This window comes from Salvia hispanica, chromosome 5 (genome assembly GCF_023119035.1).
Source record: "Salvia hispanica cultivar TCC Black 2014 chromosome 5, UniMelb_Shisp_WGS_1.0, whole genome shotgun sequence".
Taxonomy (NCBI): Eukaryota; Viridiplantae; Streptophyta; class Magnoliopsida; order Lamiales; family Lamiaceae; genus Salvia; species Salvia hispanica.
Window position 1 is genome coordinate 38,848,028 of NC_062969.1, and position 14,264 is coordinate 38,862,291.

A 14,264-nucleotide genomic window follows, 5' to 3' on the forward strand; every position below is an offset into this window, starting at 1 on the left:
TAATAAATACCATTGTCCTTTACAGTGCACTATTTGAAAATTGGATATGATGAGTGTAATTATGCAAAATAAATTTAAGATTCCTTTATTAGTAGTATTACTTAGAAAACATGATCACTAATGTAAGACAATGTTTGATAAACACAAACTTAGTAGTAGTACCAAATACATGTGCCCAAATACTTACTACAATAGTAGGAATTTTTTCAAGATGATCTATGTCATCTGTTTATTAAAACCAGGAACAAAAACTAGGTCCAAGCAGCTTACAAAAATAACAGAATCGAGAAATAAATAGCAGCGTCGAGCTAGACTTCTATGCGTACATAAACTTAAGGAAAACACTGAACGGACAGGTACACACGGAATGTGGATAAGGTGCACCTCGCGATGCAATCAAGAATGTGACGAAGAATGAAACATATACAGCCACGAACAAGCCACTGGGTGATGAATTCTCTTGGATCGATGGCCAATCTAGTGTCATAGATGCACACGTTTTCAACCATCAAGCGGAAATCTGACCAAATAGACTCTTGCGGATCTGCAATCAGAAAAATTGCATTAAGCCAAGAACATAGTGAGTATCCTAACAGTTGGAAAAAGCTTATTCAGGAGGACTAACAAGTAAAGGGGATTTTCTTAATTTTTTGTGTTTGCATTGTTTTCTATGGTATTCATATACTAATCACTTCTTTCTCAAACACTCAAATCTAGATTTAAATAAGATGTGTTTTCTGCACATTATTCGGCAGCAGGGTTGGCCTTTATTTAAACAAGCACTCTGATATTGATTCCAGGAAATGATCTTGAAGATAATTAGATACCAGTATTAGCATCTCCCTCTTAACTAATTGACATGGGATTAATAGAAAACGATAAGAACATTGCAGAATAAATAAAAGAAAAGGCAATATGATTCATAGTTCACATCTGTCAGCTCCATATAGTTGGTTTCATAATGAGCAGAAACAGAGTAAAGTAAAAACAGAGAGCTTAGATTGGGAGGTACCTCTGGCAACTTTTTGCGGAATACAACATCCAGTCTGGCATCGAGAGTGTTCTCAAAAACAATTTTCCCGTCCCTAGAAGCCAGCACCACACCTCCGGAACTGAAAATAATTGTCATGGTGTTTTCACTTGTCAGCAGTGTCAAAATTCCAGTTCAGTTAAAAAAAAAATTGTCTGCTCAGTCAACTCTAACATTAGCTCATTTTTTTTATATTCCACGAATGAAAGGGAACTAGTATTTAGCAGGTTATATTACCAGTAGCGATCGTGCTCATTCTTCTTAGAAGGAGCTGGTGGAAGATAGATTTTGTCAACAACAATCTCAGGCTGATGAACTTGTGCTTTCTCTGCATATTCTTCCTTTGCTGAATCCAAGACAGACTCTACCAATTGCACGTCTTCTTTACGGCAGCGCAGCAACACAGATGGCTCTTTCAGCCTCAACAAACTCTGCAATGGGGATAAATATAAATTTTGAACAATAGTAGTGAACTTTTATATGACACTTTTATGGCTAAAGAGATTCAATGATAGAGAATATATGAAGTAAACAAGGAGAATATCTCAATATGATTTTACACTGACATACATTATGCAATATGAAAACTGAGTTTGACAAAAAAGACAGAAAGTTCAAATGGCCGTGGAATCATAATCTCTGTACTGGTAATGCTCCCCATGGATGTATATACCGTTGTGAAGGTGCTTCATGTACAAAGGTTTGAAAAATTACTTCCATAAGGTACAATACTAAACGAGAAATCAATTCTAGGGTGGACAGCCAAATAACTAGTAGCCTTTCGATACAAATATATGTAGTTTACAAAGAATTAATGTATGCAGAAGATACAGAACTATAAGACACAAATGATAGGTTATAATACAAGACCAAGATTCAGCTTCCCGAACCTGAACAATGAGATTCTTCAGGAGATTTTTATAGTTATTCTGACTACTGCCAACACTCAGAAGTTCCTTCGATGCGTTTTCCTTCATGGAATTGACCAAATCATCCTGAGCTTGGAGAACCTTGATTCGAGAAGCATTCAGTTGCATCGAGTACTCACTACACCAGCCAAGATATAAAAAATTCAATCAGAATTAAACCAGTATCCTCAAATCATCTCCTAATGACAATGAGCATCAATCAAAACATTTTAAAAAGATGCAGATTTCCAATGAAGATCTCGTAATACAATCGGAGAGCAACACATTAAAATCAGAGTCATCTGAAAATCAAATTAACTTAAAATTCCGCATAAATTTCAGTTTACGAACAAACACGCAGCAAAAACCAACCAAATGCCGGCGAAAAAGTTAAAACGAAACTACGAATCATACATCTTTTTGCGCACTTCAACTTGTTTTTCCTTGCGCTCGTACTCCTGCCTGATCTTCTTCTTCTCAGCCTCCACCAATTGCAGCTTCTCTATATTGAATTCCTGCAACAAAAGCACGATCCATCAATTCAACAAAAATCCTCGCAAAAAAAACCTAAATCGGAATGCGCACGCCGTACTTCTTCGGCGGAGACGGAGATCTCGTTGGCCTTCTCCTCCGCCTCCTGGCGGATGAATCGGACCATCTGCTGGATCTGCTTGGAGACATCGGAGTCGTTCATCTTCGGATTCGGATCGAGCTGCGATGAATCAGGCAAACTGTCTTCTCGTTTCTGGAGAGGTCGTAATGGAAAGAGAGAGAAGATTCGCCTATGGTAGACGTCCACGAATCACGATCACACGAGGGGAAGAAAGAGAAAAGCGTGACTATCTTTTCCCTTTGATAAATCGTTAACACTTTTTGAAGTCGTGTTGTTTTGATGATCCATTTAGAGATCGAAGCCCATGGGCCTTGTTGCAATCCGTATATTAATCCACATCAAATTAAAGATAAATAAAACATCTAATTATATTTTTAAAAAAACTATTATTGGACCCCTTTAATTGCACTTTATTGTTGCATTTGTTTTATCAGAGTAGTCTAAAATAATGGCTAAATAATAGTAGTAGTATTTTGTTAGGAGTCAAGTCAAATTAAATCATAACAATTCATCATGATTGAGCTTTAGAAAATAATTGTAGTATTAATCACACATTTATAAACCCACTTCAACATAGTCAGCTGACTTGACTGATACAACAATTCACTTTAGAGAATTATATGTGTAATTTAAATTATAATGATTAATAACACTAGTTGACCTTTTATTTAGTCTAACTATGGTGGGTGTGGTTGACTAAAATAAAATAATAATAATAATAATAATAATAATAATAATAATAATAATAATAATAATAATAATAATAATAATAATAATTACGAATATAAACCCACGTCCACTAATTCAATACGTGCTTATTGATGATTCATAAGCAAGAGTTTTCCCATTCCAAAAAATCAATCTTGAAAATAACAATAACTTCTTTATCCAAGTTCCTAAAAGCACTATTTTAATTTTTTTCTTTTTCTGCAACTAGCAATAATATACTTTATCAAACATGTGCAACTTGATTGACAATTTGCCACATTAATCATATTTACAAGTCTTGTAATCAAAGACCACACACAACAACCATAAGCTAAAAAACAAAAGGAAGCATTAGAGTAGAAGTCAAGATCCAAGAATGTTCCATTTTCCAAAATTAATTTATACTTAAAACATAAAGTTAGTATAAATAGATAACAATTACTCCAAAACACATATACCAAAAGTGCACTTTAAAACGTAAAAGACATGGACAAGTATTTTAATTATGAAACATGAGAAATAATGAACCAATACCTTCTAATTAAATGAAAGGTCACATTCTTAAATTTATACGTTTTCTCATCATACTATTATTTTTATCATCATTTGCAGGTTCGTTGATCTACCTGACCTAATTAATTCGACAAAAAAATCAAATCTTCTTTCTATATCAATTTTGTATGAGTAATCATTACAGCCAATAATGAACAAATAGTTAACTGTCTGAATTTGAAATATTCATACAATATTGAAACTATTTGTAACTACAGCTAGATCGTTTTGTTACCAAACTAACTTGTTGAGAAAACTATGTAATATCATAACAAAAATATCACACAACCTAATTAGCACAATAGCACTACAGTACATTACAGCAGTAACAATTTCTGTGATGGAGTAACATGAAATTAATGTGATAAAGTCACAATTTTGACCAATATATGTACCACACCTTCTCCATAACTATTGTCTGCCATTTTGCTACGTACATTATTTGCATACTTTCTATATTATTATTCACAACACATCAATAACTTTTTAAAATTTTTAACGTTGCATTCTATTAGATTTTTAGAAGTATTCAATTACTCATATTAAAATTATCTCTACATTGAATTGATGGGAAATTCATGATATTAACACTGTCAGAAAATAAGGCCAAGATTATACCGAGATATTATATCCAATCAAGCATAGTCTTGTTTAATTCATGAAACCGAACAATAGTAAATCGAGAAAACGGCTTGACTTTGACTCTTCCTCTTCTGACAGCCGTCATTGAACACGGTCTTCCTCCCTTTTTTAACACATTATGTCGCACTAATTCAGTGCTTCTAATTTATCTGTTTCAGTCAAAAACAACCAAACGCGTTCAATTCAACCCTTTTAAACATGTTTTAGTAACAAACTCTTTTTTTATTTAATTTAATCTTAGTTGCATCCCATCAATCATTCATTATTCATCCCCCACTTTCCTCCCTTCTTCTTCTCTTCCTTCAATCTTCACAATATATATAAACAGCTAATCACTCTCACTCCTCACCCATCTCAAGCAATTCAAACTTATCCAAATTAAACTCACGAACTTTCCGATCTCCGACATGGTTTCCGACAACCTCAAAAACGGCGGCGGCAAACCTATAAAGATCCGAGAAGTGTGGGCCCACAACCTCGACTCCGAATTCGACCTCATCTCCGACCTCATCGACCAATTCCCCTTCATCTCCATGGACACCGAGTTCCCCGGCGTCATCTTCAAGCCGCCGCAACATTCCGGCCACCGCCGCCCCTCCCCGGCCGACCACTACAGGCTGCTGAAGTCCAACGTCGACGCGCTCAGCCTCATCCAGCTCGGCCTCACCCTCTCCGGCGCCGCCGGCGAGCTCCCCGGCGCCGGCGAGGAGCGCTTCATCTGGCAGTTCAACTTCTCCGACTTCGACGCGGCGCGTGACCCCCACGCGCCGGAGTCGGTGGAGCTGCTCCGGGCCCACGGGATCGACTTCGACCGGAACCGGGCGGAGGGGATCGACTCGGCCCGGTTCGCGGAGCGGCTGATGGGGTCCGGCCTGGTCTGCAGCGACGCGGTCAGCTGGGTCACGTTCCACAGCGCGTACGACTTCGGGTACCTGATGAAGGCCCTCACGGGCGGGCGCCCGCTCCCGGCCCGGCTAGGGGAGTTTGCGGCCGCGCTGAGGGCCTTCTTCGGGTGCAACGTGTACGATGTGAAGTACTTGATGCGGTTTTGTGAGAGCCTGTACGGCGGGTTGGACCGGGTGGCCCGGGCGCTGGATGTGGACCGGGTGGTCGGGAAGTGCCACCAGGCCGGGTCGGATAGCTTGCTGACGTGGCATGCGTTTCAGAGGATGAGGGATTTGTATTTTGTGGAGAGGGGGCATGAGAAGTATGCTGGGGTGCTCTATGGATTAGAAGTGTATTGAGTAGTGATTAGGAGGAATAATTAATTCCTGATTTAATTAGGTTGAAGGTGTAATTTGTTGATATTTAATCATTATCAATTTATTAATTTTTATGAAAACATGTCGGTCGCGCTTGCTATTTAAATTTAGGGCTTGTTTGGTCCTCCATATTTCCACTTAGAAGAATAAATGTGGTCATATTTAAATGTTGATGACCCACACAAAAGTTAATTGTATCGATTGGTGTAAAAAAATGAGTGGTAGAATTTGATGTGATGGGTGGGTTGACTACTATTATAGGCGTGATTGATCAATATTGTCCCTGTCATTTCACACAAATTTCACCGACTACTCAATCCTATAAGCCGTGCCAACACCAAGATGTCAAATTTCACCGACTACACAATTATCGATGCACTGTAGCGGGGTAGTTTTCAAATATCAAGTAGGAGGCCATAATTATATATGCCGAAAGTCGTGGCCAACAGTTCGGGACCTCGGTTATATCGAAGGCCATGCATAAAAAAGTGCGGAACACCGAACCATCATTATTCACTTGTATTCACACCAATTCTGCCCATTTAGCAAACACCGAACTATCCCTAACTTAAATTGATAAGGGCCCGTTTTGTAGAGGGGACACGGCTTGATTGGATAGTTTATCATATTATTTCCAGCTGTTTGGTTGCTTTTACACATAGTCCGAACGACCCAGGATTCAACCGCCTAATTTCACTGTTCGTATAGGAAAATAGGAAGTTTCTGTCCATGACAAATTTCAGGGTTTATACTCCTGCTTCGTAATATGCGCCTTCTCACTCATCCCAATTTCCTCTACCATCCTCGGAATCGCCCAAAAAATCAAATCGACACCTGAGAAGCGAATTATCTACGAGAGCATAAGGCGAAGGAGTTTGTGGAACAGCAGGGATCTTCAATCGAAGATTACCCAAGGTAATAACCCAATTTGTAGATTGATTAATTTCAATGTCGATTTTGGGTGATTTTTCGAGGTGGGGGAGAACGAAAGGAAATGTAGAACCGAATTAGGGCTCCCAGTTGTGTGTAATTTTGCGTACTAATTACTTTGCTAAATTGTTCACCTAGTATTTAGTTGTGTTTTTGCAGCAAAAACTCAAACTTTTTGCAGAAATTGTATTTGTAAAACTCAACCTCTTTGCAAAAACTCAAGCTTTTTGCAAAAATTGTTCCTGTAAAACTCAAGCTCTTTGCAAAAATTACGGTAAAAATTGTGCAGCCTGACTCAAGCTCTTTTCAGGAATGCGCGCTTGAAATAGCAGAGAATGGCGGGAGGAAATTTGGCTAAATTAAGAAGTAGGATTTCTAAAATGGGCAAAAGAGGTTTAACAACAAATTTTTGGGGGCAAAATTGACAAAAGAAAGTACAATATAAAGTGACGGGTTTGCTACCAAACCATGGATATGATAATTATTTAATTTATCAATGTTACAAAACATGGGACATGATTATATAGTATCTAGGCTAATATGCTTCCATAATCTCATTTTGAATCCAACCCAGCGAAATCCTAACCCCACTACAAAACGGACCCTAAGAGTAATGAACATGGAAGTTAGTTCGATTGTTACATGTGACAATAACAAACACTAATGTACTTAGGAGTTTTAACGTGAGTATTGCAGTGATCAAAGTTTCAGTGCTGAAGGATTATGGAAGGAGTAGAGTTGGTGGTTTTTTTTTTAGATTTAAGAAATTTCTTTGTCATTGTGTTACATAATTATGGGCCATGATAACAAGTATTGTGCTTGCTTGTTCGAAGGATATAGAATAACATAGACTATATATAGAGAGAGAGATGGAGGCTCTAAACATTAATCTTATGTAAAAACTATTAAGAAGTGATTTTTAATTAATGAAACAAAATACCAACTTAATTTTTTTTTAAACCTGGGGTTGCTAATCGTCTGTATATTTCAATATTCTCAGATTCCATTAAAACAAATTATTACATTTTAGAAAATATAAAAGGGCAAAATTCAAAATATCAAAAAAAAAATAAAAAATACTCCCTCCGTCTTAGATAAGCGACTCACGTTCCTTTTTGGGACGTTCCAAGATAAGTGAGTCATTTCCTTTTTTGGTATTCCCTCTCTTACTTTTTTTCTCTATTTTATTAACTCTCTTATTTTATTCACTTTCCACTTTACTAACAAAACCCAATTTCCTTAAATCCCGTGCCAAAAAGTTTGTGCTCACTTATCTTGGGACGAAGACAGTATGAAGTTTGGTCAAATTTTAACCATAATTTCAACAACTTTTTGTATTTATGAAAATTTGTCTAATATGACAAAAAATACTATGGCGAATCAAACAATGTTAAGTATTTGTAAATAAATCAACATATGAATTCTAATTAAATAGCACTAGGTTGACAGACGAGTATTCATCTAATTTCCTGGTTATGGAAAGAAAAAACAAATAAAAACAGACAAGCTTTCAAAGATAATCAAAACAGAAGTCGAAATTGTCATAAAAAATTATTGCTTCTTTTGGTTATACCAAAATCATGCAATTTTATCTACAGTTGTTTTTATCTAGACTTCAAATTTTATCCTAACACTACCAAAAAACACCAAAATAAACTATTCCTACTTACTTTCAGAAAAAACACCAAAATAAACTATTCCTACTTACTTTCTATACTCAATCTATATCACGACAATCAATCTTAAACCCAAAACAACTCCACATAAACTCCTTCATCCGTCTCGGCATCCTCGAACAAAGAGACGCGCTCCAGGATCTTCGCACCGGACGAGGAGTCCCAGTCCGTGCATACAACATTGCCACTCGTCTCAATAGAGGGTCTCCCGTGCTCGGATCGTACTTCCTAGTGCCCCTCAACATGTTCGATGATGCGATCTCGTGATCTCTCAATGATTCTCCAACTTCTTTGTCTTCGGAACTTCGGTTTCTAACCAACATATTGGATCTTACGAGTTTGAGGTCTCTCAGCGACGTGTATTTTGATTGTTGCGATTGTGCATCTTCGTCTTCGAAAATTTGATATCTCAAGTTGAACACCCTGCTCTCCATGACACTTGACCTAGAACTAGTCTGATCTAGGTCTAGTACCACGTTAGATAAAAAAATTTATGTTACCGTAGTAAGAATATGATTTAGGTGATGATATATATAATCGGATATATTATTACTACGATGTAAGAAAGTAGAGTTACGATTGGAGAAGGATTGGGAGTCGAGTCTTGTTTGGATAAGATGTACTTGTAAAATAATTTCTCGAGTTTTATTATTGTTTAATTAGTATGTAATAATACTCATATTCGAATCCCTATTTGCTTATATCTAATATAATTGAGAAATTTTATCCAAAAGATATAGGCAAAAAAATTGTTTATCTTAGATTTGATTAGATACGACAACTCACTATAGTTATCAAATTTTTTTGTAAATCTATGTTTTGGACTTTCATTTAATATTAAAATATTAATTGATTCATATATAATTATCACAATATTTATAACTATCTTATCTTTTTCGCATATAATATACGAATATTTGGTGTTCAATTGTTCATAAATAAATTTTTACCCTCTTGTTTCTGATAGTATAATTTTCATTCTCTAACAAACCACAATAACACATAAAATATAATCTAATACTAGTACATAATAAAACAAAATAATTTCCAGCTAAAAGATTTAAGGTATCAATAAACTCATTTGGTTTTTGGAATATGCCTTTTCTTTCATTCTTTCTTTCTTTCTTTCTTTCTTATTTGATCGAATCTCCACATGGGTTTAGCAAAGGAGTGTCTTTTTCTTGAAATTTAACTTTCATAATAAGATAATCCACAACTATAAACATTCTGCTCTAGTTAAAGTTTTGATCTTTAAGATTTTTATCACATTTCAATAATTGATGAAATTGCAAAAACATCGAAAACATGCAGATATCTAAACCAGAGTGCATAAGGTATACAGAGTTGACAGATCTTGCTATCATTCTACAGAACTTATCTGCCAACTCTAGTTGAGATTATGGAGAAGATTTCCTCGTGCGAGGTTCGTTCACTTGAACAGATGTGCAAGGTCAGGATCATTCAGGTCCAGGTCCAACCAGCCGTTCAAACGCATGTGTTCAATATAGTGGTCAGGGGGCTTTATGGCACGTGGATTTCGTGGAGTGAAGCCATAGATCCTCTCAAGATCCCGAGCAAGCCAACGAGTGTATGCACGGTCAAGAGGAGGGACAATTTTCAGCAACAGCTCTTCCTTCTTCATCTCTTGCTTTGCGGGTTTATTTCCCATTGGCCCTAATAAGAAACAGGCATCAGAAAAAAAAAAGAACGAAAAAAAAAGAAATCATGCCAGGTTAGAGTGGTCTTATACGATATGTTAGGCAGACACTCAAGAATCAATAAAACTTTGAACTCATATGGATATCTCTCATAGTGTATCTCGTGCCCTCCCGGTGTTTATCCCTTTGACCTCGAGCCTAATGATATTGCTCGATTTCACAGTGCTAGTGATGATCACTGCTTTCCTTTCAGCAGTGTCTAAGGCAGTACAAGATTACACAGACCATGACCACACAATCTGTGTGGATTAGTCCATAAAGAGGTAAACTTAGACAAAGACAAACTAACAGAATTCTTATGCTCGCTTAGCCCAGAGAACCCGAGATAGAGATAGAGATAGAGAGAGAGAGGAGAGAGGACAGCCATGCCGACAGTGAATCAATTCTAACCTATTTCAAATCAGTTCAACCTAGCAAAAACAGGCCACAGATTGGTTGTGCTAATAACATGTCTCCGATCTACAAGGACAGTGTGTTACCAGATGAGAATTAAACTACTGGTCAAGTAAAGAACGAGTTCCAAACGACAAATAAGGCAAATCAACCAGGCAAAAACAGGCCACAAATTGACAGGTCTCCTATATCCATCACTCTTTACATGTCAACAAAGACGAGTGAATCGACACGGACAATACGTTACATGACAATTAAACCACCGGCATATAAAAAACAAGTTCCAAACAACAAATAAGGCGATTCTACGAGTTAAAAACAGGCCACAAATTGGTTGTGCTAATAACAGGTCCCCAATCGCAATGCTTTCTGCATTCTTTACATGACAACAAAGACGAGTGAATCCACACGGACAGTGCGTTACATGACAATTAAACTGCCGGGAAAGTAAACAACGAGTTCCTAACGACAAACAAGGCGTAGATGTAGCACCGAGCAGCAGGCAATTCTATCAGTAGTTGCAAGAATAAAGCTCTTTAAGTCAAACATCTGAGAAAAATTAGCTGTAAACAGGAAATAGGATGACAATGCATCGATCTAGAATAAAGCTCGAGCTCTTCCAACTACCAATGCTCAAAAATTCTAACTTAGGTCTAATTTCATTAGCTTTTAGCTTATTTCCATCAATTTTCCAGTTAAATATACATATTCAGTTTACAATCCAGGTATTCACATTGAATCCACGAGTAAATTATAACCCAAACTCATCGAAATCACACATGTGCAAATAAAATTTATTCAATTCAAACTAATAAAACGCAAGGCGCGCCAGCAAAACAACAATTAGGGCCAAATTTTAACGGAAGAGTCGATTTAATTCTTGAAGAATCGAAAGATTCACACTTTGAGATGAAAAGAGTGGTAAAGAAATCACCTGTAATTGATCAATTTCGCAGTCGCTCGAAGCCGATAATCACGAGACGACCGAAAAGAGTGAGGAATTTTTAAATTAAAATAATTTATCTCATTTGTGTGGTCAATTTTCAATTCGAGGAAATACAGTGCAATTTATTTAAGATTTAATTATTTTGAGTTTAGAGCCTAAACCCTAAACTCAAGAGCTCTCTCTATTCATACATTCACTTTTTCTTTTTTGTAATTGAAGAAAAAGAGTTCCATTTGGTTAGGAAACAAAACCGGTGAGATTGAATACAGGTTATCTCCAAAGAGATAGTTGGCTGTGCTTTTAATTGATGATGGTCTGATGATGGATGACGATGGAGAATGATTACAATTTCAGCGGATTAACACAAAAGTATTGCACCATGAAATATCGAATTTAATAGAGTTTTTAGATTCTCGTGAGCTGAGGATAAGACTGGTTGAAATTGTTCATAGGTCCGTCATTGGATGGGTCATGTTTCAAATACAATTTTTTATGTGATATAAATTTTTAGGATAAATAATCTCATTTTACTTTTTTTTATACTATTCCATCAGTCCTTTTATAATAGACATTTAGAAAACTTTATTCTCGTGGTCTCATTCTTCACTAAAAGAACTTCAGTCATTTTTTCTTTCAAGTTCTCTTACTTAGCAATTATGCTAAACTCGTACCGATCCACATGTTGTATATTTTAAGGAACGGAGAAAGTAGTAGGCAATATTCGAATTTTTTTAAAACAAGTAGTACTCCCACTATAAACTAATTTTACAAATCATTTATAGTCGATTATACCACATTGATTTTTTGGTTATACTTATCCATATTACCGCTAATATTGATCAAAATCTTTATTTATAGTTACAAAATTAGACAAGGTTAATGGTTTGGTAATTTACACCTAGTACCCAAAAACAGAAATAGGTGAATTGTAGTCAGTCATGACATGAAATTGACATGACCGGTTCCTAATTACCAATTCTAAATTTTGATATTAAACTAAAACTAGTCCATACGACATATCAATGTCAAAAGATTGCATCACATATAAATGGAATGTGATTTGCAATGCACAATTAGGAGTGGGTAGGTAAGGTATATCTGTTGGAAAGAGAATTATTAGTATTGGGAAGAAAGATATTAGAGTACCAAAGCTTAGTATTTATGATGTATAGTCTCAAAAATGTAAGGGCGCGTTCACCCTATTCAAAATGGTCAGATAGTGGGTTAAATCTCATGAATTATGACTGTTCGGTGTGTTTGTGCTAAATCTCCAAAGTCCATGATTTAGCACTGTTCACACTAAATAAATGAGATTTCAATTCTTTGTGGTCTTGGAAGATTTCCTATCTGCATCGAAAGTACCACCAAGAAATGATGCTAAAATTCCACTTTTGCCCTTCACTTTTCAAAATGCATCTCCTCTTCTTACACAATTCGTTCAACGAAATTAGGGATCTGTGGAATTCACTCCAACCATTGAGTGCTGTCGACGAACCCTATTTCACTTTCAACAACGAGCTGGGAGTAGTAATTCACAAATTTCGGCTGCAAACGCACTGGCGTGAGTTCTCTAAGCCACGGTGAACTTTGTTGTGCTACTCATCGTTCATATTCGGGCGCCGGCTTTCGGTGCCGTTTTGTTCTAATTTTTCGATTCATATATGAATCTGACAGATTCTAATCCACAGGTGTACCTCATTACATCCGTTGATTCGAAGAAGCTGACGACCTGTAGCTCGGAGAGCGGATCTTTCTGTAGTATTTTCACAAGGTCAGTCCACCAATTTCCTTCATCACACTGTGTTGTATATGTCTAATTTCTTGAAAAATCGTTGCAACTGTGCTGATTCCTAGCTATTTTGAGTGTCTGCTCAAACTAATTTGCGAGTGAAATATTGCTCAAACTCCATTATGAAAATTAGTCGTTGTTTGTCTGAAATGTGGACCAAAAATATTGGTTAAATCTTGATTCTCCAATAGAAATTTTGTTGACTGTTTTCTACAAATCAGATGATGAACCCTGCTTGTAATTATGCTACGATATGTCAGTTACTAGAAGACGTACTCGACAATTATCGTACAGAGGCAACCATTCTTATCCGTAGGTGTCTTAACACTCGTAGACGACGGTTGAGGCGTAGATTTCTTGCTTTGGCGAGAAACTATAGTTTGCTCAATAGGGCACCATCACAACAGAGTCATTTGGATCGTCTACTTCATTTCACAGATGCTTATTGCATTTCAACTATGAGAATGGATCGTAACACTTTTGGGCGCTTGTGCCACCTTTTAAAAGAGCGGGGTGGGTTGCGTGTGGGTCAATTTGTCGGGGTGGAAGAACAAGTTGCTATATTCGTTGGTGTTCTTGCACACCACAAGAAGAATCGGTGTGTAGGTTATGAATTTTGGAGGTCTGGAGCCACCATCTCTCTGTACATGCACAAAGTGTTAGGTGCTGTTCTGAACTTGCATGATGTTTTGCTAGTCAAACCGACTCCAGTCACTGATGACTGCAACGATAGTCGATGGAAATGGTTTAAGGTAATATTTCAGTCTACATAATAGTGTATGTGGTTCATATATCGAAATATATCAAATATAACCAGCATGTTCTTCACTTAACTTTCCAAATTGATGCAGGGTTGCCTTGGTGCTTTGGACGGTACGCACATTAATGTCTTAGTTAGTAACACAGATAAACCGCGATTTCGTTCTAGGAAGGGGCAAATATCAACAAACACCCTTGCTGTCTGTGATCGGAACATGCAATTTGTCTATGCCTTACCTGGATGGGAGGGATCAGCGGGCGACTCTCGAGTTTTGCGGGATGCCGTGTCATGTGTGAACGGCTTGAAGGTCCCAAAAGGTTATTTTTTGAATCACTGT

The 14,264-nt window shown here is 36.9% G+C and overlaps 3 protein-coding genes across 4 annotated transcripts; 1 reads left to right on the forward strand and 2 right to left on the reverse strand.

Moving 5' to 3' along the window:
- Window positions 1-118: 118 nt before the first annotated feature.
- Window positions 119-2,764, reverse strand: LOC125190697 (V-type proton ATPase subunit E-like). Its single transcript, XM_048088066.1, has 6 exons — window positions 2,531-2,764; window positions 2,353-2,453; window positions 1,921-2,077; window positions 1,268-1,461; window positions 1,013-1,112; window positions 119-544 (listed from the first exon to the last, which is right to left on the reverse strand). The coding sequence occupies exons 1-6, from the start codon at window positions 2,630-2,632 to the stop codon at window positions 509-511; spliced, it is 690 nt and encodes a 229-aa protein (XP_047944023.1). The 5' UTR covers window positions 2,633-2,764; the 3' UTR covers window positions 119-508.
- Window positions 2,765-4,779: 2,015 nt separating this feature from the next.
- LOC125186140 (probable CCR4-associated factor 1 homolog 11) lies at window positions 4,780-5,797 on the forward strand. The gene has a single exon (XM_048082474.1). It carries the CDS (start codon window positions 4,861-4,863, stop codon window positions 5,695-5,697), a length of 837 nt encoding a protein of 278 aa, XP_047938431.1. The 5' UTR covers window positions 4,780-4,860; the 3' UTR covers window positions 5,698-5,797.
- Window positions 5,798-9,607: 3,810 nt separating this feature from the next.
- LOC125186588 lies at window positions 9,608-11,519 on the reverse strand. Of its 2 annotated transcripts, none has more exons than XM_048082981.1 (2): window positions 11,367-11,519; window positions 9,608-9,995 (listed from the first exon to the last, which is right to left on the reverse strand). In XM_048082981.1, the coding sequence occupies exon 2, from the start codon at window positions 9,988-9,990 to the stop codon at window positions 9,751-9,753; it is 240 nt and encodes a 79-aa protein (XP_047938938.1). In that variant the 5' UTR covers window positions 9,991-9,995; window positions 11,367-11,519; the 3' UTR covers window positions 9,608-9,750. The 2 variants fall into 2 exon arrangements, with proteins under 2 accessions (XP_047938938.1, XP_047938939.1); XM_048082982.1 differs by lacking the exon at window positions 11,367-11,519 and adding an exon at window positions 10,430-10,716.
- Window positions 11,520-14,264: the final 2,745 nt, after the last annotated feature.

Bases quoted from the DNA above. Each gene is read 5' to 3' on its own strand.
- LOC125190697 (XM_048088066.1), bottom strand. From the start codon at position 2,632: ATGAACGACTCCGATGTCTCCAAGCAGATCCAGCAGATGGTCCGATTC. The intron at 2,078-2,352 runs GTATGATTCGTA...TGGCTGGTGTAG, and splicing joins GTTGAAGTGCGCAAAAAGAT to TGAGTACTCGATGCAACTGA. The intron at 1,113-1,267 runs GTAATATAACCT...AATTATTTTCAG, and splicing joins AATGAGCACGATCGCTACTG to TTCCGGAGGTGTGGTGCTGG.
- LOC125186140 (XM_048082474.1), top strand. From the start codon at position 4,861: ATGGTTTCCGACAACCTCAAAAACGGCGGCGGCAAACCTATAAAGATC.
- LOC125186588 (XM_048082981.1), bottom strand. From the start codon at position 9,990: ATGGGAAATAAACCCGCAAAGCAAGAGATGAAGAAGGAAGAGCTGTTG.